The sequence below is a fragment of the Varanus komodoensis genome, unplaced genomic scaffold, assembly GCF_004798865.1.
Source record: "Varanus komodoensis strain SLA01 unplaced genomic scaffold, ASM479886v1 scaffold1, whole genome shotgun sequence".
NCBI lineage: Eukaryota > Metazoa > Chordata > Lepidosauria > Squamata > Varanidae > Varanus > Varanus komodoensis.
The window spans coordinates 68,344,259-68,367,853 of NW_025335268.1; the positions used below are offsets into that span (position 1 = coordinate 68,344,259).

The 23,595-nt window shown below is 45.4% G+C and overlaps 1 protein-coding gene across 2 annotated transcripts in view; it reads right to left on the reverse strand.

Moving 5' to 3' along the window:
• KRAS (KRAS proto-oncogene, GTPase) overlaps positions 1-23,595 on the reverse strand; it is a 38,762-nt gene that overhangs the window by 12,214 nt on the left and 2,953 nt on the right. For both annotated transcript variants that reach the window (XM_044427911.1, XM_044427920.1), the window contains 3 exons: positions 19,426-19,547; positions 8,024-8,202; positions 2,893-3,052 (listed from right to left, as the gene is read on the reverse strand). In XM_044427911.1, coding sequence (XP_044283846.1) covers positions 2,893-3,052; positions 8,024-8,202; positions 19,426-19,536 — 450 coding nt within the window. In that variant the 5' untranslated portion in view covers positions 19,537-19,547. Of the gene's footprint in view, positions 1-2,892; positions 3,053-8,023; positions 8,203-19,425; positions 19,548-23,595 lie in introns of those variants that run through there.

The following is a 23,595-nucleotide window of genomic DNA, read 5'->3' on the forward strand; positions in this document are numbered from 1 at the left end:
CCACGTATTTCATGCCCACCAGTAACTCTTGCATTGCACATTCTCCCTGGCTGCCTGTCGCTCGTGGTTACAGCGTTACATCAGCATGGACACTACTCACGGTTAAGGATAACCAGGTTTCCTCTGGGTTCCAGGCCCATATTAAGAGGGGTTCCTGATTTGCCCTAACTGTGGTTAACAACACTGCCACTGAAACCCCCAAGTGCTGTTAAAGGGCAGGAGGGGGGATCTGTTTAGCTGACACAACCAAGGTCCCACCATGTTTCAAGAGAATGCCATCTGGGACACCATGGGAGATTTTAAATAGTGGTCACTAGTTGCCTTTTTGCCCGGCCAAGAGAGGCATCCGGGCCTTGCAGCTACCTGTGGATACCAGAAGCCGGCCCCAGCCCTGGAGAATCTCTTCTTGTGCAAGTCGCAAACAGGCAGGCAACTTCACCCACCTATAACTGGACTGGAAAAGTGCCTTTTGAAGCCAAGACATAACATGAGTGGAGTCGCTCTTTAAAAGGCCCAAAGGAAATGAAACATCTCACATTACAAAGAAAAAAAATGTCACACTTTCTTAGAAGAGCAGCAAGAGCAAGATGATTCTAATGAGGAGCAAAATCAACCGGTAATTTTTCTGCAAGCAGCATTTTATGTTAAGCCCCACCATGATGATGGGAGGGGAAATGCAACATTTGCCAGAGGCTATAGGCATGTGAAATTTATTCAGGGCTGGTTTCTGCAGTGCAAACACATCTGAAAATTTGGAATTCAGCACAGATAGTGCAGAATGAGGAAGTGCAGTGGCCAGACTGGAAGCCCCTCTTGACCTGCCTTTTTGTTTTCTGGGAATTCATCCACACATTTGGCACTATACGATGAATGATGATGATGATGATCTATTCATTTGCTGTATATATGCATTTTGTAAGTTTGTGTTTTATTTTTTATTTACTGGAACTTCGAGAAGGGAGGATAAAGGAAAAGGAGAGGATGGGGCATTGAAAGAGCAATGATTATACTCCTGAACCAAAGTACGTACCTGAACCAAAGTACGTCAGGAGTTCCTAAGCAATGGGGATTATTCCCCCATCCAATCCATGCCAACATCCCTCTATCCCCTTTCACTGTAGCGCAAAGGGAAGCCTCTAGGGGTAGGCGAGCTCTCTGCTCACATCAGAACTCTGGACAAAGCCAAAGCAGCTTCCACCGTCCAGCTCCCATTTCTCACTGATGAAACGAGATGAAATGAGTTTCCTTGTGGGCGCAGAAAGGTGCGGGAGGGACTTGCCAAGCACACAGGTCTAGGCATCTGCATCTCCAACTTAGGCAAAGCACAAAAGGCCAGCTTTTGACTTCCGAGACGTGAGACCCTGTCACTGGGTTCTCGCGCCTTCTCCAAAAACTATGACATTTCTGCTAGTTCTCACACTTCCCCTGTTGTACTGTGAGAGCAAATTCTGCAGCGTGCAAACACAGCCTTGGACACATTCCCAATATGCCGTAGCTGAAAACATCTTTTGACAATTTAATTTGAGTGAAAAGGAATACAGGAAGAGAAATGGAAGTAATTTCTGCATCAAGGTCAAGTAATTACGGAGTCTAGGAAGTGAAAATAATTAAACACCGTTCCAAAGCAGTCCTTCTGATTGAACTCTCTGCCTCTCCCACTTCCATTTTGCCTTCTTATCTTCTGAACAGCAAACATTAAAAGGGCCCACACACCCAGTTGGCAAGACCAGTATGACTCAATATTACTTCTTCAGTGACATTGCGAATCTAAAGCACTTATTTTTTCCTCTACTCGGCTATCTGTGCAGCTGGAGAGAAACGTTGACGTTACTCTTGCGGTTATGAAAACTTCCTAAAAATAACTCAAAGCTGCAGCTGGGACATCTTGCCAATTCAAACGCCCCAGATGTTCATGTGTATCAATGCTTGTCAATTTTTTCAGTGGGGAAGGAAGGAGGGAAGGACGGATGGACGGACGGACGGACAGAAGGGTCAAAACAGTTGCTGAGTCAGACTTCAGACCTTGGATTTTGTCAACAAGAAGACAGAAACCAAGCACTGTTTGGGTACTGAGTATTGAAGAACAGCTGCTTATGAGGTCAGAGTGTGCGTGTACACACACACACACACACCCTGGCCCAAATTCTGTTAAAGAGCAGGGGGTGTATCTGAAAGGGCAAAGTCCTAGGGCAGGCCCATTACTTTTCCTAGTTCCCACGAGAAACGTGTCAGTCCCTGCGATCACACGTGCGAGCTGTGCATTTTTGGAAGGTGGGAGCCACATGGCATTGAAAGCGGAGTTAGAGGAACAGCTGAGACTGGTGGTACACACAGCAGACAGCTGGATCTGTCACCAAAACTGTTCCTTGACTGCACGGCTTCCTACTGCACATGGAAGTGGCGGGGGACATCCTGGTGTTACCCCTGCATTCGCCACTTGCAAAAAAAGTAATGCTCTTTGCATGTCAGGGAGAAAGCTATGTCAAGAGCCCTTTTCTCAGGACAGCTAGTTTTCTGGATGCAAACAGCATTTCTTAAAAAGTCGTGGGAGCATTCGTATGTGTTCCATACCTGACGCGGGACAAGAAAAAAGTTTAGCACTTCTGCTGTTTGCGTAGGACCGACCTAAGGCAGCAAATGGTTGCATGAGGACTTAGATCTACCATCTGGCTCCCAAAGACAAATCAAATGGGACCTGCCTCTACCAGTCTTTGAGCACTTGACTGCATCTCAGAGAAGGACCACTCCAAGAAGTAGCAGTTGCTAATTGTCGGGAATCCTACAAAACAGCAGGTATTCAAGCTGCAAATCAGGTCCTTTACCTCAGGCAAAATAATTCATCCTTTCGCTCTCTCTCTCTCATTTGCCTGGACGCACCCCAGCCAGTGTTACCTGTCTGGTTTTTGCAGATGTTTCGATGAAAGGAATCCCATAACTTCTTGCTAAATCCTGAGCCTGTTTTGTGTCTACAGTCCGCGAAGGGAGGTCACATTTGTTTCCAACGAGCACCATGGGGACATCTTCAGAATCTTTCACTCTTTTTATTTGTTCCCTAGGGAGAAAAAAAGATAAGGAAAAGAAAGGCATGAAAGCCTAAATTTGGTGCAAGGGAATTTTGGTGGCATCCGTAAGATTATACATTTTTAATGGGATGGGGAAGGACAGTTGAAAAAGAAAAAGAAAAAAAAAACAGCCCTTTTTGTTTCAGCTGTTTTGTCCACAGCAAAAGTTTTCAGCCATGCCTGGTGACCAGTTCAGTAAATCTCAGAGCAGAAATGAGGGGCAGAACAGGAACTCCCCAGTTTAAAAGACCCAAAATGAAGCGGTACAATCCCAGTAAATTGTAGCCATCTTCTCTGCTTGGAATCCATTAACAGAGGGCCACCGCCAGCCAAAGTCGCCAGAAATAAGCCACATGGATCTTATCAGGCAGCTTAATAAGCTCCCCTGAAACAAACAGCTCGTTTCCTGTTTGCAATATTCCCCAGCAAGTGTAAGGACAGAGGAGTTATAAAGAATGCAGCTGTTCCACCCTTTTGATTGGCCCAGCTCCTGTGCCTTTTTACCTGGCGTGCGGAAATCAACCTGGAAAAGCTTTTGCCTGCATGTTTTTTGCTTCCAGGATAGGAAAAGCTTTTCCTCCTTTATTTGGACGTCTCAGGTTTATTGAACACCACTCTCGTGATTAGCCAGTCTCGGGACGGCTGTGGTTGCTGGCCTCACCCTTAGTGCGTATCTGTGCACTGCTGGGGATGGGGGATCCCACTGGGTCCACAGCAAGCTTCTCACTCGCTCAGGACTGTGAGATGAAAGCAGAGCGGGGGCAAACTCACACGAGACCCACTGCACCAGACCACCCATGGCTCATACCGCGGCCAACCAGCAGGCTGGTGTACCTGGCCACTGCTATCCGCAGGCAAATGCCTACAATACCAGAGGCAGTATATAGAAACAGAGCGAGTCAGAAGGGGTCTCCTGGGCCATCTCGTCTGACCCCCGGCTCCAGCTGGTTCCGCTCCTGACATGCCCACCATGTGCATGTCCACAGCCTGTCCTTGAACACCCTCAGCGATGCGGCTTAAGCCACTTCCTGGGGAAGCCCATTCCATACCCTAGGGGTCCTAACCATTAGGAAGTACTTCCTGGCATCCAAATTGAACGTTGGTGAAAGGTTCAATAGCAAATTAGGAAATGGCTGCCTTGCACAAGGTCAGGATATTTGTCTTGTCTTGTTATTACAGTTTTATACTAACCGACAGTTAAAACTCTCTAGGTGTGTTGTTGTGACATGCTGTCAAGTCATCTCCTACTTACGGCAACACATCAAATGAGCACCTTTCAAAATATTTATATTTATGTCCTGCCTTGTTTTCCTCCCAAGGAAGTCATAGTGGCTTACATAATTCTTCTTCACTGAGTCTTATCCCCACAACAACCACCCTGTGAGGTGGGCTTGACTTAGAGTCTGGCTAGCTGGCCCCAAGTCACCCAGCCAGCTCCACGGCTGAGCCGGGATGAGAACCTCGATCTCCTGAGTCCCAGGCCTTAACCGCTACACCGCACTGTCCTGTCCTTGGCTGCCCTGCTCAGAGCTTGTAAACTCAAGGCTGTGGCTTCCTTCTGGAGTCCATCCATCTCTCATCTGGTCTTCTTCGTGTTCTGCCTTCAACTTTCCCTAGCATGTTGGGCTTCTCCAGAGTCTTGCCTTCTCTGATGTGTCCAAAGTACAACAGCTTCAGTTCTGTCACGTCTGCTTGCAGGGGAAGTTCAGGCTTGATTTGGTCTAAGACCCCCGTCTTCCTCTTTCTACAGGTGCAGGGTATTCACAAAGCTCTCCTGCAGCACCGTGTTTCGAATGCATTAATTCTCTTCCTGTCAGCTTTCCTCACTGTCCAGATTTCAAACCCACACAATGTGATTAGGAATACAATAGTATGAATGACCTTGGGCTTGGTCCCCAGTGCAATATTCTTAAACTTGATGATCTTTTCTAGTTCCTTCATTGCTGCGCTTCCAAGTCTCAGTCTTCTAATTTCTTGGCTGCAGTCTTTCTTTGAATGGATGACTAAGCCAAGATATGCAAAACCTTTCACAATTTGAGTTTCTTCACTGCTGACATTCAAGTTCTGTAATACTTTGCAGTCATGATTTCTGTTTTCTTAATGTTCAGTTACAGTCACAGTTTTGCATTTTTTTCTTTCAATTTCATCAGGAGTCATTTCAGTTCACTGCAGCTTTCAGTCACTAATATGGTATCACCTGCCTATCTTAAATTACTGAAATATCTTCATCAATTTTTACTCCTCCTTCCCCTGATCTTAATCCAGCTTTCTTTGACATTTTCTGCACAGACTAAACACTTAGGAAAATAAAATGCACCCTTGTCTGATGCTTTTGCCTAAAGAATTCAGTCACAAAAAATTAAAACCTTAAATATGCAATATAAATCATAACCAAAACAAGTCAAAGATTTTTAAAAGCAGCAATAAAAATCCTAGGGCCAGATAACAAACCACGGTGAACCCACAGTTCGCACTGTGACAACCAACCAGGGGTTCTATTCATAGGTTGTTCGTGATTAACAAGCCACCACTTGTTAGCACAGCAGAGTTCAGACGACACAATAACCCACATTCAAGAACAACCCATGATTCTGCAACAACCTGCACTCAACCCACAGTCCATGTGGGCTATCATGTGGTCTGAACCCACCCATTGTTAAACATCTGGAGTTGAAACTTGCCTAGCACAGTCCACTCTGACAGTCCACAGCTCTCCAGGTTCTCAGCACCTCCTGCCTGATTTCAGACGCTCTGCCAAACCTGGAGTTGCTACAGGGTTGGTTCTCTTGGGTGGAAAATGCAGTCACCATTAAATAAACAGTCACTTGCTTCTGTCGTTTCCCGGGATCACTTCAAAGCAATCAGGCAGGGAGGCTCTGCAAAGCAAGTCAGAGCTGATGGGGACAGGGTTGCTTTAGGGTGCAATTCTGCTCTCCCAGTGGGTGCTTGGAAAGCAGGTTACGGAGTGACTGGCCAAAAGTGCCGTGAAGAGCTACCTCCTCTTCAGCAGCGCTGTGCTGAGTTGCGGTTCCTGTCAAAAGCAGCTTGCACAGAAAGGACCCAAGGATGCTGCGGAATATGCTACTAGCCAGATGGACTCGGGACGGGACGGGACGGGACGGGACGGGCTCCGTTCACCTCTGATAGGGAAGCCAGGCCACAAGCTGCACTCCATACCTGCACGAGCACTGGGGAACAAAACTCCAGAGAATGCCATGGCATGGCATAGCATATGGTGACATGAAAGTCCAACGAAATATCGGGCAAGCTCAGGACTTCTGCAGCCAGTTTCTGTGGACATGACATTCCTCAGATCTTTCTACATCATCCAAACAAATGCACGTTTATTGGCCACAGCCCGGAAAAAGCCAGGAGCCCTGTGAGCCAAGCTACTGCCCTTGGCAGAATCCCGTTTGAAATAGCAGAGCGACTGCTGGAAGGTTGGCGGGGCTGCTAAGGTGATTCAGCCGGTAACCTTTTTCTTTCTTTCTTTCTTTTTGGTTTTTGTCTCGGGCAGCAACGTCTAGCTGTCCCCAGCCCTGGCCCTCAGCTTGCAATCTTCCCTTGGGGGAGGTGAGGGGGGAACTGGAGGGGCGATTACACAACTGCAGCGGCATCGCCATCCCATTATCTCTTTGTACAGCTTTTAACAGTTCTGGAGCACAGATAAAAATAACTCAAAGGCTGCTTTTGACTGAAGGCTTAAAGAGGGGTTTGCTGCAATCACATGGCTAGTTTTTATGGGCTTGGTGACTTTTATGTGACGCAAATCACAACTGTAGTCCATTTCTAGTCTCAACAGCCTCCTAATTAGCATGTATTCAAGGCAGATTGTAACTGGTGGCAGCAAGATGGGGGAAGGGGGAATAAAAAGCATTTGCTTAGAGCCAATCTTGATATTATGAGCAGAGAAGTGGTAAAAAGAAAAACCACACAAGAATGTAAATCTGAGCCATTTCATACTACAGGTGAGAAAAGCATTTTTTTTAAAAAGAGCACTCAAGACAAATTTTAAAATCCCCAAACACACAATGGCCAACTGGTTATGAGTATAAAACAGCCAGTTCCTGTTCAAAACATGCAGGGAGTTTTTTATGTGGAAGATGAGAGATCATGCAAAGATGCTACATAATACTATTTTCGGAAGAGCCTACAATCTTTGCAAGCTTGCTTCTTTCTGCCTAGAATGGCTCCGAAACCCGATAGGGCAGAATAGAGATTAGCAATTGAGGGCCTTCTGGAGTTTCAGAAATTCCCATTGTTTAGTATACCACCTTCTCTTCCTTCAAGGAAGTCAAGGCAGCTTACATAAACCTCCTCCTCTCAATCTTATCCCTCACAACAGCCCTGTGAGGTAGGTTAAGCTGAGAGTCTGTGGCTGGCCCAAATCACCCAATGAGCTTTCTTGGCTGAGTGGAGAGTAGAACCTAGATCTCTTAAATCCCAGCCCAGTACTCTAACCACTACACTACACTGCCCATGCTGTGAAACAGAGGTTTGTTCTAACGGCAATGAGCTAACAAGCCAGGATTATTAAACCATGGTTTGGCATCCTATTTTGTTTTGAATGAGCACAGTTAGGACTGACCGAATGGATCGTGCCTCTTCAGGCTGAAGTTATACAATACCATTTCTGAATGTTTCCTTGCATTAAACTCAAACAAGCAAACAACAATAGACCTATAAATAGAAAATCAGCTGGAACAGGCTAGGACTCTACCCCCGCTGCTCTAGGCCACAGATTTTATTTGCGGAAACTTGCTTTTGATTTGAGAGAACATTTAAAAAAGGATACTTCCCCCTGCCATGATCCATCCTTAACATCTCAGGATCATGCCAATTCCTTCTGCTCCATGTGGAGACTGGGATTCAGTTGGGAATATTAGCCGCTTTTCCCTTAGGTTACAGAACAGCACCCATCCCAAAGCACTCTTAAAAATTATTAGCTGAGTGCCGCTTACCTATAATGGTGAATATCTTCAAAAGATTTCGTGTTATTTATAGCAAATACACATAAAAAGCCCTCTCCCGTCCTCATGTACTGGTCCCGCATTGCACTGTACTCTTCTTGACCGGCTGTATCCAAAATGTCCAAGAGACAGGTTTCGCCATCGATTACTACTTGCTTCCTGTATGAATCCTGCGACGGGCAAAAGAAAGATGATTACACATCAGTGAATGGACATGACAGTTCACATTTCTGGCACCGATACTATAAAACTCTTAAGGACTGATCACAGAAGGAGCACTTCAGATGTGTGTGTGTGGAGGGGGTTGGGGGTTCTCCCACTCTCAATCCAACAGGGGGATGCTAGCATGTTGGCTTGACCTGCAGAGTTCCATCTGCCCCCCCCCCCAAAGCTGCCGAGAGCTTCATCCACATGCCGAACGCAGCCCAGACCACTCCTCTTGACTTCTGCATTGGCAGTTCTGGGGTGCTGGCATTGGACAAGAAGCTGCTGTGGCTAGGAAGGAGGACGCCAATTGCATGTCCAAATTTTAGGAAACTTCACACGCTTTGTTCTCCTTAAATATCCCTGATTCCCACCCCCAGCACTACTGCATTCTAGATTTGCCAGTAATTTGTCTAATCAGCTCCAGAGCTATTGCAGAGTTCACCAAACCGAAACCCTGCTATCAGTTCTCCATTCTGTGAATGTTCATATTTTCTTGTTCTTGATGTTGCTGCTGTTGTTTTTATAAATCCTGATTCCTTCTGGGCACTGCTGCAGCACTAAACCCGTCAACAGAATTTGGATTCCCGTAACCAAAACATCCTCAGTGAAACACTGAACTGGCAGGCAAGAGGATTTTGCGAATACACAGTGGATGCGGACTCCCAATTTACTGCTAGATTACAGGAGGTCGGATGCAGTGTGAGAAACTTTCTGAACTTCTTCAAAGACTGGGGGTGAGAGATGAGGCATGGCTGTTCTTATGTTCTCTGCATGTCGTAAAGGAGCAGGGGAAATTTCTCTCTTCATTCCCCACCCGTCACTGTATTTCCCAAGTTTTCAACACTTTGCACAAATCCAAAGACTTCTGCAGCACCCTCTGTGAAGGAGGGATGGGTTCAACCCTCTCCACATTTTACAGCATTAGCAGAAGGTTTTGGGAAAGGGATGTCTTTTACCTTGAGAGCAACCCCAAGGAGACCAGAGGCCATATAGGGGAATTCGGAATGCCTTTGGGCCTCTTGGGAGCAAGAACCAAAGCCCAGCAAAGGCCTGCCCTCGCTGAGCCCCAGCACTGATTATACAAGCCGGTACCTGAAAGCAACAATCAGGAAAGTAAAATCCGTTCTGCAGCTCTGCACCGATCCAAACGGTGCAGGAACATATAGGCAAACTGAAGTGCTAGAGTACCCATATGGTGGGACGGCACTGGGCCTTATGACCCATGTGCCCCCAACCTTCCTGTGGAGACCAGAAGTGGGGCAAATTGCATGCATTCATGCTGTCACCAAGTCCAATAGTCTGCATTCTCCACCTTTTCACCCAAAACAGCACTTGGGGTAGCGCCTGCCATGTGCTTTGCTGGCTGTGGGTTGCTCACATTACCAGGCCCGTTGTATCAGCACTGGGCCTGTGTCAGGGGATGCAAAACTGGCCTGGACCCAAAAAAGAGCAAAGAGAAGGGAAACGATCACTAGAGTTACTCTGGAAAGGCAAGTCACTTTGGTGCGACAGCAGGAAGGTTCAACAGCAGTTCTCATGCTTCTGCCAGGGCTGGCGCCAGGTGAGCAACAGAGTTGGATTTGATTTCACTGCTCTTGCACAACCCGCTAGGGGAAGGCATAAGCCATGCTTGCTGCTGGCACGCTACGCTTCATTTTTTTGAAAGCGTGTTTGAATGTCATCGTATCCCATAAGATCCGACGAATGCCTGCCACCTTTTCTCCCAAGGTTGCATGAGGAAAGCTGTATTTTTTTAAGCTCCGTTTCTTAGTACTGTAAATCTCCTGCTTACATAACCAGAACATGGAGTATTTATATAAAACTCAAGAGCAAACAGATCAGAACAGTGATGCCTCAATATCGGAATCCTTTCGATGGCACACATGCGAGAAATCTTTTGCACTTCATGGGCATGATGTCATTAGTTTCATTTAGACTATTCCATTGCAGGTGGCAACATTTCTGAAGCTTTAGGTTTTTGCAAACACGGGCAAGCATGAGGAAGCAGGAAATGAGAAAGCAGTAGTGTGTTCCTGGAAGGCTATTTCAAGTACTGGAAAAAAACCACTGCCAGTGTCACTTTGAACCAAAGACCATCAGAACACGGCAAGCTCAGACGACCCGGTTTAGTCTTGTGTTACCTTCATGGGAAAGTTAGACATCTCCAGGAAGCCCACGACCAGGACATGACAGCAGAAATGATTTGGCTGTAGAACCTGATATTCAGGGGTACACTGCCCCTGAACACAGAGGTTCTATTATACCTGATCACCATTTACGGGTCTATCATTCCTTAATTTAGCTATACCCTTCTGAAAACACCACCTAAGCCAACAGAAGCCATCACCAGGTTTAGAATGGCAAATTTTGTGTGTTAATGATGTGTTGTATGAAGGACTATTTCCTATTCTTGTCCCTGAATCTATGGCCAATCGATTGTATTGGTTGGACTTAGGGTCTATATTACGCGCAAAGGTGAGAGAAATAAAAATCTCCTTTTACACCATGTTTAAAAAAAGCCACTTTGTTATTCTTTTGGGAGAGCCTGTGGCTATTGGGCAGTAGCAAAATGAAATAAAGAAATGCTGCCCAGCACACCTTAGTAGTGTTCCTAGAATCTGGCCATTGGGAAAGCCACAAACCCCATCTACCACAACCCCTGCCATTGCCAGGTCTTGGTAGTAGAGTGGGAGAGGAAGCCCTTCATGAAGAGGAAGGGCTTAGAATTTTAATTCCAACTTATTTTTTCCCACGCTCCACCAAACTGCAGTGCTAGATCCCCTTATAATTTGCTTGTCTCGACTCAGCTCAGCGAGCGATCAGTCAGAAACTGGGCTATGCGAAGCCTCACAGGCTCCCAAGTGACATGCTTAGAAGCTCCCCGAGGCCAAGAACATTCTGGTCACATTCTGGTCGCACATGAAAGGAAGTGAAAGGCAGAGACACTTCCCCTCCGGCATCACCGTGCCAGATTTTACTCATGCTCTTGCAACAGCAAGCCCCATCACTTACTAGATTGTGTGTGGAGGGGGAGGGAGATTGGGGGTGTTTTGTTTCAAAGAAATAGGAAGAAGAAACTTTCAGGATACAGAGAAAAGCTTCTGCTGAGCTCATCAGGGGATGCAGCCAGTTGCATCCTGCAGCCAGAAGTGTGGTCTTCCCTCCAGACCTTCGGCGAGGTAGAGGTTTTTCCCAGCAGAGGGCACTCTAACTTCTGCGGCACGTCCACTGTGTGACACCATATTTCCGACAATTTTAGCGGGCGCTAGATTCACTATACGAAAGCATGCACTGGTGTGACTATTTTGTCACTCACTCCCCTTAATGGAGGTGAAGCTGGCTTTCACTTCTTGTATCCTCTCTTGCGACATTAGATGCAAACACTGAAGAAACAGCTCATTTTGCTTTAGGGATTTGCTTTAATTAAAAGCACCAGGCAGAGTGGCCGCTTCCCCAGGGCTCTCTAGGTAGGCCTGCAGGCTTTCAGTCACAGATCATAAACACTGATTTCATGCATCTGACAAACTAGCCAAGAAACCTTATACCACACTAAATGAATGCATTTGCCTTTAAGGTGCTCCAAGACCCAAAATATTGTGCATCCCCGTATTTAAACATTTTCCACTGTGAATTATTTTTCTTACTTATTACATGGGGAGTTTATAGCTTGTTTTCAAGAGCTTTAGCTGCAAATGTCTTGCGTCTGAGTGTTTATGTTGCAAACTGCTTTGAGGTTTGGGGACGGTAAAGTGGGCTACAAAGCAATATATTATTATTTTATTATATTTTATGTAATTATAATTAATAATAACAACAACAACAGTGCTGGCCAGGGCACCAACCAGGTGTGGGGAGGGGTGTCTGAACAATGACCGGCCTTGCATCTGCTTTGGAAGATGGAGAGGTGCAGCGTCAACTGAGTGACCATGAGGAGCAGCACTCCAGAAGCCTCCGTGCGGTGGCATGCGCACGTGGCAGCGAGCTTCACAAGCCCGGCAGATGACACACATGCTGAGCCTTCACGCTGGAACCGACAGCAGGAAATGGCACCTGTCTGCATGGTTGCATGGGGGCCACTGTGACTTCCTCCGCATTATTTATTTATTATTATTTATTTAAAACATTTCTGTGCCGCCCCCATCGCAACAAAGCCTCGGGGCGGCTCACAAAAAATACTGTAGGAGGATGCTACATCATTTGCCCAAACTAATGTCCGTCCGTCCCCAGCTAGAGAGGCGATGTTTAGACCCCATCTTTAAGTTTCTCTTGAATGGCTTCCCAGAAGCATCACTCTATCACACATCACTACACTACTCCATGTCAGACTTAACACACAGAATTTGCTTCAACAATCTCTCTTAAATATAGTGGAGGGAGAGCAGCCTTACATTTTGAAATAGGGACACACCAGAAACATCCTCAAGCTCAGAAACACAACTGCAGGTTTATGGTCACAAAGCCAGCAGATCACAACTTGAATTTAAAAGGAGAAAGTATCTGCCAATTAGAAAAAGCATCCTGAAGATGCTTGCTAAGTTCAGCCCAGCCCTAAGAAATGACAGTGTGGCACCTATGACTGCATTACAGAAGAAATGACACACCGATCAGAAACATTTCCACGCCATTGGTAGCATCCATCTTTTAAATTATTGGCAAAGTTCAGCAACAAACCCCATTTGTCTCATGAAAGGCCGTCAATACTGAGAGCATGTAACAAACCGGCTCACTCCTTGCCCTCTCCTTACATGCAGGAGGCCTTGAGCTCAGCGGTACAACATAAAGGGCACCGTTCTCATCTCACCTCAGCCACGAGCCCACAAGGTGGTCGCAAGCAAGCGGCTATTTCCTGGCTGTCTGCCAGTAAGGGATGGCACTTCTAACCTTACTTCCATGATACCCGGATCACGAGAAGATAAAGCAGCAGGAAGCCGGGGCCGTTTCCAGCAAGGCAAACCACTCTGTGTTCCCGTATTCACGGCTCTGCCCAAACAGGATCTTTGGTTTCCCCCCAGTGCAGACTGGCCTTGCCTTGCCTTGCCTTACAGCCAATCGCACAGGCTTTGTTTGCAGTCCGCCTTGCAAAAAGGCCACAGAGTTCAGAGTCACGCCGATGCCTTGACGCATGAATGGTGCTATCAGTTTTACGGTTTTCAGCTGCTTTATCAAGTGATCTTGAAGAGGGCAGGGCAAGGTTTCCACCCCGATTGATTTTAAAGTGTGACAGAGTCATGGGGAAAGCCGCTTTTGAGCAAGGAGGAGAGAAATACGAAGCAAGCCAGAAGGCCATTATTATGCCAACAACCAAGAAAAGGCTCTCAGCCATCCCAGGGCTGAAGCACCACCACACTGGCATTTTATGTGGGGGGGGGGGGAGCAGCACAGGGTGCATCTTCCAAGTTTACCCTGATTTTAAGAACGTGAGAAGAAGGACTGCCCTCTAAGGATTTTTTGGCAGATGATCAAAGAAACCATTGTTTGTTTTCTCAGTTCCTGCGTTGTTTCTTTTTCCCTTTACCTGCTTCCTCCCTATATCATAAATGCATTTTGTGGCACTGTAGAACTGATATGTGAAGAGGCTAGGTTTAAACAAACAAACTTTTCTTTCTTGCTGCCTCTATAGCCTGGTAAAACAATCCAAGATTCTGCAATTGCATGTGATATCAAGCCCATAGTTTAACCAACCCACAGTTTACAACCCAAAACCAAACCATCAGCTCTTTTAATGGATTGTCTGAGAATCCATTAATCCATAGTTAATCCATAGTTCTGGCTTCATATGTAATGACAATGCACAATTCAACAAACCACAGTTAAACTGTAGTTTGTTGTTCTGTGCAAACCAAGTCGATACCTCTGATATAATTTATACGTCGGTTAGAATGATAACTTCTCTCATTCTTCCTCTAGATGGATACACATGGCCAAAGAGGGAAGAAAAAACTCCACAGTACCAGGAATACGGATAATCTTGGGAGAGGTTAAGTGAATAAGAAACATGTATATTTCTTCTTAGCAATCTTGGAATTTGCTTATGTATATAAGGACACAAAATGGCTTCATTCAACCATGCGTAGGATGTTAAATTCTGCACACTTTGAAACATTTAGGGCCACCACTGCCCCTTAGTACTGATCTATCCTGAGTGGCTGCTGGGAGAACAGAGGAGGATAGAAATCCCAGAAAGGTTGCCTTAAACACCTTGAAAAATCAGTGGGATGCAGATGAAAGGAAAGGAGAACCCTAGAGGGCCTTGATCGGGAGAAAGCTCTCTGTTTGATGCCAAGCACTGTCACCTTCTTAGATTGCAAATTGATTTCACACCGACACTCTCCATGTAGCCCCTTACAAGGAAGGGCAAGTAAAAAGATCAGTTAAAAGGCCTACGATTAGGGTTTCAAGATCACACGGCTTAATCTCCCAGCTCACATAAGATCACATAATATGTGGTATCTGACAGAAGGAAAGATTGGCACGACTGCGCTTGTCCACGCCCTGGTCTTTTCTTTATCTCAAGGCAAACAGACACAAGTCTGGTTAGCAGGCCTTGTAAATATATCAGTATCAACCACAGGATCTGCCTTCGAACTCATTGCCCTAAGATGATGTGACGGCAACTACGCTGGGTGGCGGGAAGGAGGATCAGTTTATTGCTGGCTATTGACCCCTTCGCCCGCCAATACCCAATTGCCAGATATAAAAGCACCCTCTTCTGTGCGAATGCACACTCCACTCCCAAATGCAAAGGTCTGCTGGGGCAGCAGCGGTGCCCTTTGCACCAACGAACGGCTCCGAAGCCTCTGGCCACCGTGGGTGGGCTCTGCTGCTCTGGCCTAGAAGCCAGCTTTTGTCTCTGAGGCCTCTGACTGAGGCTGCCCCTTTTATTTATTTATTTTCTGATTTATATCCTGCCTTTTTCCTACAAAGGGCTCAAGGCAGCTGACATCATTCTCCTCCTCCATCTTATCCCCACAACAACAACCCTGTGAGGTAGGTTGGGCTGAGAGTCTGTGACTGGCCCAAAGTCCCCCAGTTGGCTCCATGGCCGAGCGGGGACTCGAACCCAGGTCGCCCGAGTCCCAGTCCCACGCTCTTAACCTCTACGCCACACTGGCTCCCCCACTACACTTTCCAGCATGCAGCTCCTTTGCCATGGATACCCACCCGCCAGTAGGACAGATGTAAAGTTGTATTACTAGTGTGCAAAGCACTGTGCAACTTGGGATCCACATGCCTAAGGGAGCACCTTCCCCCTTTCCAACCTACCCGGTTTCTGAGGACCTCAATGTCCATTCCCCTGGTGCTCCTACACGTGCTGACCCCCCGACCCGAGTCCACCAGGAGAAGGGCCTTCAGCGTGGTGGCCCCACGTCTGGCCAGGAATTGCACCACTTTGTTCTTTTCCTGCCTCCAGAGGTGAGGCAGGCACCACTTTGTCCTTTTCGGCCCCTGTGGAAGACATCTTGGTTCAACCCCCGATCGGCTGTGGTTTTACTGTTACCTGCCTTTATTCTTTTATCTGTTTTTTAGCTCTTTACTGCCCTGCGATCTGCCTCCAAGTGGTGCAGCACACAAACATCGCCAGTAAGTAAAAATCCCCTCTTTCTCCGTTTATTTGTATTCCGAGCTCCGTTTTATAAAAGCCTAGCTGCATGGCAATTTCCCAGCCGCCTCCTCTCAGCCTTCAGAGTGCAGCTTCTTCACCCGCCAATACGCCCAATTCTTTTGCTCACCTGCCAGCTGCATGAAAGGCCTTTTATAAAATTGTGCAAAGCAGGCAAAGATCATCCGGGACTACAAAGAGCACACGGAGTCCCATAGGTTTGCCTATGCTAACACACATGAAGTGGTGCACACTTTGAAATAACAGCTATAATTTAAATAGAAATGCACCTCACCTCAACTAACCAGGCCTACTCATTATTTAGTTTCAGGCACAACAGATACTCTTAAGTCTTTTCTTCAAATGCAGGAAAACGCGATGATAAAATAGGCTACACGGCACTGGGGTCACCTGTCCTGCTTTACGCAGGCCTGCTCAGGTGAAGTCCTGATGGAAGATAAAGAACCATATGAAGGGAGTGAAGCACCTGGACAGCAGCTGTGCCGGCCTCTAACCAGATAGCTCTTCCGTTGTGATGCCATGTCATGGGTCTGGAGCCAGACTGGGCGGGGGGTTGCCTTCCTCCTTGCCTCTGTCCCCTCCCTTCTCTTCCAAACCCTGCCTGTCCCCGGGCTCTGTGGAAAGCGTACCACAAATAACCACCTTGTTCACGCCCAACTCGCTCCAAGATCAGAATGGGGCCTCCAGGCATGGAACAGTCTTTCTCCTGCAGCCGACATGGAAAGAACCACGCCATCCCTTTCTTGGTGGCAGGAAATGCAACCTCAGGGAAAGGGCTGGGTGGGTGTTCCCAGGGTGGGAGGGCAGGAGACCACCCCACTACAGGATGAGACCTCTTGGTGCTTCCTCAACCTTGAGCACTTGCACTCTGACGCATGATACTTAGAGAGCCAAAAGCAAATGTCTTGAGTGTTTTGCACAGCAGGATGAGTCCCCCTGCCCGGCAAAGGATGCCTGCAATCCTTCTAGCTGGAAGCTGATGGGCATCCGACTTGGACTGCACCTGTACTAGCTAAGTTCTCTGATCCCATAAAGAAGTGCATGTAGAAAGTCACGTGTGGCAGGTGCTTCTCATGCATGGAAATGCCTCCCCAGGGCTGGCTTCAAGCGATGTTTTGAAGCTTGCCTAGTTTGGACATGCTTCCCTGGTGCCCTGCTTTAAGCTTCCATGGGAACATTTAACATGACGTTTCTCATTCTTAGAATGGAATTTCATCTTTGTTTGTTCATTTAATTTATGACCCCTTTATCTGCCAAACAAAGAGGGCATCAAGGCTGCAAACAATAACATCTAGATCAAATACAAAACCTTAATGGAAGCACAACATAAAAGCGAACACGTTCCAAAACATCATTGAAAAGGCAACAATAAAAGGCACGAACAGAACCGATCAATTAATTCCTTCTTCAGCGACAGGCCAGCTTACATGCCTGAGGGCCGGTGCTTGCCTAGCAGGGAAAATAACAGAGAGGGAACCCACCCAGTCTCCCCTGGCAAAAAGCACCCCCCCCCCCATGAGACACACTTCTGATGCCAGCACTACCAAGCAAAGAACCTCCTCCAAAGATCTTTCAACCTGGGCAGCCTTGCCCTGGGAGAAGGTATTTCAGGAAACCTGCTCCCAGCCACCTCGGGCTACCACCAGCATTTCAAATTGTATGCAGAAGCAGGCCAGTGCAAGCCAGGAGGCTTCGGCAAGGGGCGGCATAGAAATGTTTTAATAAAAAAATAAGAAAATAAATGTGGCACATGCCTAATGCAACTGGTTAACAGCCCAGCATTCTGGCCCAGCTGACGTTTCCAAGCGGTTTTCAAAGGCAGCCTCATGTACGGTTTGTGCAGTGGTCCAAACTCATGCAGGACTGGTCAGATCAGACATCTCTGTCTTTCCTGGATTAAGCTTCCATTTATGCACTCCTATCCAGTCGTTTGCCAACATCAGGCACGGATCTAGGACTATCTCAGCCTTAGAAAGATACAATGGTCAATGGTATCAAAAACCACCAAGAAGTCCAACAGAATACACAAGGCCACACTCCCCCTGTCCAGTTTTTCACCCACATCATCCACCATGGCAACCAAAGCAGTGTCTCTTTCATAACCAAGGGTTGCAGTCCCTCTGAAAGACGAGGTGTGCAGCTTAGGCGTGCTCCTGGATCTACTGCCGCCACTCGAGAGCTAGGTGGCTGGTGTGAAAATGTGAATGAAGCACACACACATTATTATTATTATTATTATTATTATTATTATTATTATAACATTTCTATGCCTTTACCCAGAAATCACCTAGACAGAAGTCCATGTGACACAGAGCAGAGAGCCAGCAACACAAAAAGCTTTGCAAGAAGCCGAGAAATGTGGACATTTGCGCATTGTGTGTGTGATAGTGAGGAAAGCACCGTGGAGGCACTTGGAATGGGGGAGTTGCTCCGCACAGCAAGGACAGCCAAGGAGAGAACCATCGCTTCCCATGGTTCCACCCACATGTTTGGGCAGCTACTTACGGATGAGCACGGCTGTAATCCACCTTGACCACATTTGTTATGGGTCAGATTCAAATTGCAGTAAACATATAATGACCCCAGAAGCTGGGGCCCTATTCACAGAAGGTGCTGTAAGGATTTTCACAAGTATCTTTAGCACAGTCACAAGACTGCAGGCTGTAGCCCATTTTTCTGCAAACGAGCCACTGAAAAAGCCCAGTTCATCCTGTGATTTTTACCAGACTGCACCCACCATCCGTGCCTAATGGGGCATCAACAGTCTACAATAAGACTGAGGAAAGCCTCTCTCTCCCACACTCCGTGCAGTTTTCTTTCCTTGGAGCATTGCTTAATACTTTCTCTTATCATCTGCTTGGAAGACACACAAGACCCAATGCTACGGGACAATACCAGGGCACAAGGAGCATTCTTCTTCTGTGGCAATCTAAATTCATTCAAGGCCAGAGAGCTTCACTGGCAATGTCCGTACACTTCCTCACGAATATCCACAAGAGCAGTCATGGGATCTACACCTCACTGCAAATCCAGACAGATCCAGAAGTCGATTGGCCTGGTGACAGAAAGCAGGCTTCAAGGAAATACCAAGAAGCTGTGTTTTGGATCGGTGGTTATTGTATTTATCAGGTATTGCAAAAGAGACTGAGGAAGGAAAGCTGGAATTTGAGACTTCAAGTAACAGTCGTAGGAATACCAGTCTGCTCTTTCCCAACCTTATCCAGTTGCCCTTGCATTGTCTTCCTTTCTTGGACCCCACCCCCATTAATTTGGGTCAACAATATTTTTGATATCTGCAGGATATATAGACCAGCTATTGCCCACCTGATGTCTTCCAGGTATTCTGGACTACAACTCAACATTCCTGATCACTGGCCATGCTGGCTGGGGCTGATAGGATTTAAAGTCCAAAGCATCTGAAGGAACCAGGTTAAGAAAGGCTGATACAGACTGGCCCATTTCTTTTTTTAAAGAACCCAACTGTTTTGAAATTGCTGTGAACACTTAAGAATTGGCTTGCTTCAGTTTCTGGGTATCAACTGAGATTTCGTAGGAAGTCATTTACCTCTATTGTAGGATCATATTCATCTACAAAATGATTCTGAATAAGCTGTATTGTCAACGCGCTCTTGCCTACGCCACCAGCTCCAACAACGACCAGCTTGTATTCCGTCATTTTCTGAGGCCCTGTTAAAAACCAAGCAAAAATATCAATCATTGAGCAGAACCTCTGGTATTAAGAAACTTCAGATGCACTGAAATTGCACTGGGCAGCTATCTAGTTCCAATGTCACAGAGGCCACAAGTAGAGAATGTGTTAAACAAATACAGTGTTGTTCTTGTTGCCGTTTTAAATCAAGACTGCTTATTGGGTTTTCCATGGCATTCGTATAAAACAAAAAACAAAAAACCAAATACGACTCTAAACTTAGAAAAGCTGACTCAAAATCAAGGAGAACAATTTCCACCCTCAAGTTCTTACTCTCACCTCTAAATCCTGGAAAATGTTTTGAGAAAATTGAGAGGAAGCACTGAGAAGATGACCTTGTTACACATTATCAGCAATAGTCTAAATGGTGCCTCAGAATGGCTGGAATATATGCTACTACGGATGTTTTGTGAGTTGCTGTCAGTTTGATGAAGCCACATCTATCAGTAAAGTGTTATAAATAGTCAAATTTTGGTCATCTTACTAGACAACTCAGGACAACAGGTTGTGCAAAACTTACAGGCTTACCTAGAGACGCTTCCAGTGAGTAGGTGCTACACTCACACATTATGTTTCAAAAATGACCCAAGATTCCTAAATGCCTGCAACTAATGTCTAGGTATCTGACTGACCAGTCTCAATTATCTTTCCAAAACCCTTTCAGAAGTTAAGACAACATCCTTAAAATTCCCTAGATAAATCTACCATTGAAAATCCTTGCTTAAGAGCAATCGTCCAACCCCAATGACAGGAGATACAATATGGCCTTCTGGTCATAAAGCAAATCCACCTTCCAAATGTGTTTGCCACTATCCCAAGTTTATTCCCAAATGCTACGATACGTACAACCTTCAGTGAGAATATCTCAAGGTGCAGAAAGCAATTATTGTGATTTACACACAGCTTGTCAATTCAAATGTACTAAATGTATAATAACACTTTTTACCTGAAAGGATATTTCAAGGGAGTTAGATGGAAAATTAAATGAGACTGTTGCATTTAAATGCTTTTTTTTTTAAAAAATGCAACCAAGGCAGAGACAGATACACGCAGGATAGTTATTACGTTAGGAATATGATGTTTGAAATTAATTTGAAGGCCATGTCATATCTGGCAAATGTACATTTACTCAGATGGAACCATAAATGCTATTTTTATATTTGGGACTTCAAGCAATAGCAGTGCTGCTTGTTATAATAGTCTCGGTTTCTATTAGAGACAATTTTTTTAATCTAGGTTAGTAATTTATGAGTCAGTACAAGCAACACAGAGAATTTCTTGTACTTTGAACTTAACACATATTACCGTGAAGTAGGTTTTACTGACATTAATGGAATCTGAATCCCATCAAAAGCATTCTGTTAGTCTAACAGGGAGGGGTAATGGAGACAGACTGCAACTTGCCCAAAACCACCTTTGAATAAACTGGTATTACAATCTTGATTTTTCATTTTAAAAGAAACTGGGTCAAGAGTTTTTCAATTTTCAGAGAATACACTCCATATTTACTTCTCTGCTGCAGAACATTTTAAGTTTTTGTGGATTCTGTAACACAATGCACCAATTCACCCAAACATTATCCTGACCTGTATGAATTGAGTGAGTGACCTAGAATATAATGGGAAATGCATATAGTCAACCTTGAGTTCTGTGATGGAAGAAATTTAGGATACAAATGTAAGAAATACTTACTACAATCCAAGCAACATTTGAGTCACAAGCATGTTACTTTCAGGGAAACGTATCTACCATAATTGGCCTTCACATTAAGAATCTCAAGATACATTTAAAAGAAACCAGTTGCTTCCCAGAATACCATCTGAGACTTCTTGTACTGGTACCTACACAGACTATTTGTCTAAGTCATTTATTCTGGCATATTCAGAATGGGAAACTTGGTTCGTGACATAGTTCAAGTACAGTTCACAATACATAGGAAGCAGCTGAAGAAATTACTGGTCTTGAAATGTTGACCGTCTAGAAAGAAAGGAGCACACACGACAAAAACCTAAACCTTCTGGAATGTTCTTTACTACACCTTCCACACAGAGGCCAACTGCAATTGCTCCACCACACAAACTTCTTTTTTTTAAGCCAGTATAGGACTGTGGAGAAATCAGCTAAGACCAACATACTGTGATCATGGGGACAGCCGTGTTCTGGGAAAACTGTCCTTTATGTTTTTCAGAAAGTTTTTAAGATCTCTTTCAAAGCCTGGGAGTACACCTGTAGGTTGGGATGGCTGAATTCATCCATTTCTCATCTGTGTCACCCTTGAATGTGTTCTTCCATACACCAGTTATGTCCATTTCTGCTGTAATCTGAGATTTCTGGGGGGGAGGGGGGTTAAAAGGGGTTAAACAAAAATTCATAACGAAATACATAGCCAAATTTATATTTTTAAAGTATTTCCCCCTTAAAACATGTATTCCTCAATGACAGTCTCCCAGAATATGAATTTAAAACTCACTGGGACAGTCTTTGGGAATTTAGTCTTAATTTGCAACATTGGAAAAGTTCAGAATTGTGCATTAGTCTGGGAGGTAAGGATCAGGTCAGTTCACAAACAAATTTACAGAGACTGAACCCCTCCAGCATCCTATAACTTCCTGAAACTAAATCATTGTATTCAAAGATAGCAAAGTATGCCAGTGACTAGCCATCTTGCATTGTTTCTGTACAGCATCCAATATTTTGCAGTATTCTGCTTCCGAACATGGAGGTTTAATTCAGCCAAGTTGTTTACTAACCACTAATAAACTTCTCTATAGAATTGCCCATCTAAGCCTTGACCAGAGAGCTCTGAGTCTTGTGAGATGTAGGACACTGAGGTACACCAACTAGGTGCAAAGCAGCAGCCCGGTTCACACACATAACAAGTTAGTGTATGGGCCGAGTATGAGCTATTATTAAAATCTGTGTTGCTGAATTGTGGGTTATGGGTGTACTCTGAACTAGGAATTAGCACGAACAACCCAGGAAGAGAATTGGTTTCCTGTTGTGTTTTGAGCTGTGGGTCGTTCCTGGTTAACAGGCAAGTTGACACCCTTTTCCCTCACCTCCCAAGCCGTCGTTATTTGTTTTTCGGCGCCAGGCTAAGACCTTTTTATTTCAACAATATTTTAATAACTTTTAATATCAGTTTATAGGTTTTAATCTGCAGCCAGGGTGGATCTGGATTTTATGTGTATTATGTTTTATTTTATGTAAGCCGTCCCGAGGCTATGCAATGGGACGGCATACGAATTCTCTAAATAAATAAATACTAATTTCAGCAGCCTAATTCAACCTGTGGTGGTCACTGCCCTGAGTCAAGGTTCCTTACTGATCTTCTGACTATCACTGAGATTATGCGCTGAAGATCAATCCACATTCTACCCAGCCCCAATCCAAGCCACCTCATTGCTCCACTTCTCAGATATGGGTCACCAGATGCCTGAAGAGCAGAGCAAATGAAAGAATTCCTTACCTCATCTCAGCTACACTTTTTAAAGCATGGGCTTTGGAGACCCAGAATTTTTCAACAGGCTGAAAGGCTCAGAGTAGAGACAGAAAGAGAAGAAATGGGTGAGGGAGCACACTGGTCTTTTTACTAGTTGAACCTGCTCATTTTAAGAAAGAGTGTGTGTGTGTGGGGGGGAGGTATTTTGAGTGCATTTGCTGCTACTTAAATCACAAACTTATCTAGCTTTTCTGAGAAAGAATTTGTGTTTGAGAAAGATCACGGGAATTTCTAAATGGATCCATCCCTCTGTTTATGCCACAATTTTTCTCCACTGCTCAGCCATCAGCTGGGTGGCGTGGAATACACAGCAACAGGGGAGAGGCACTTTTAAGCCGGACTGTTGTACAAAGAAGACTTCAACCTCACCCTCAAGCAGGCAAGATTGATCTTGACCAGAATCATGAAAGGGTGGGGAAGAGGTGTTAACCATTCACTTCCAGTGATCCCAGCAGCACTGGGAGGCAGAGAGAGAGAGAGAGAGAGAGAGAGAGAGAGAGAGAGAGAGAGAGAGAGAGAGAGAG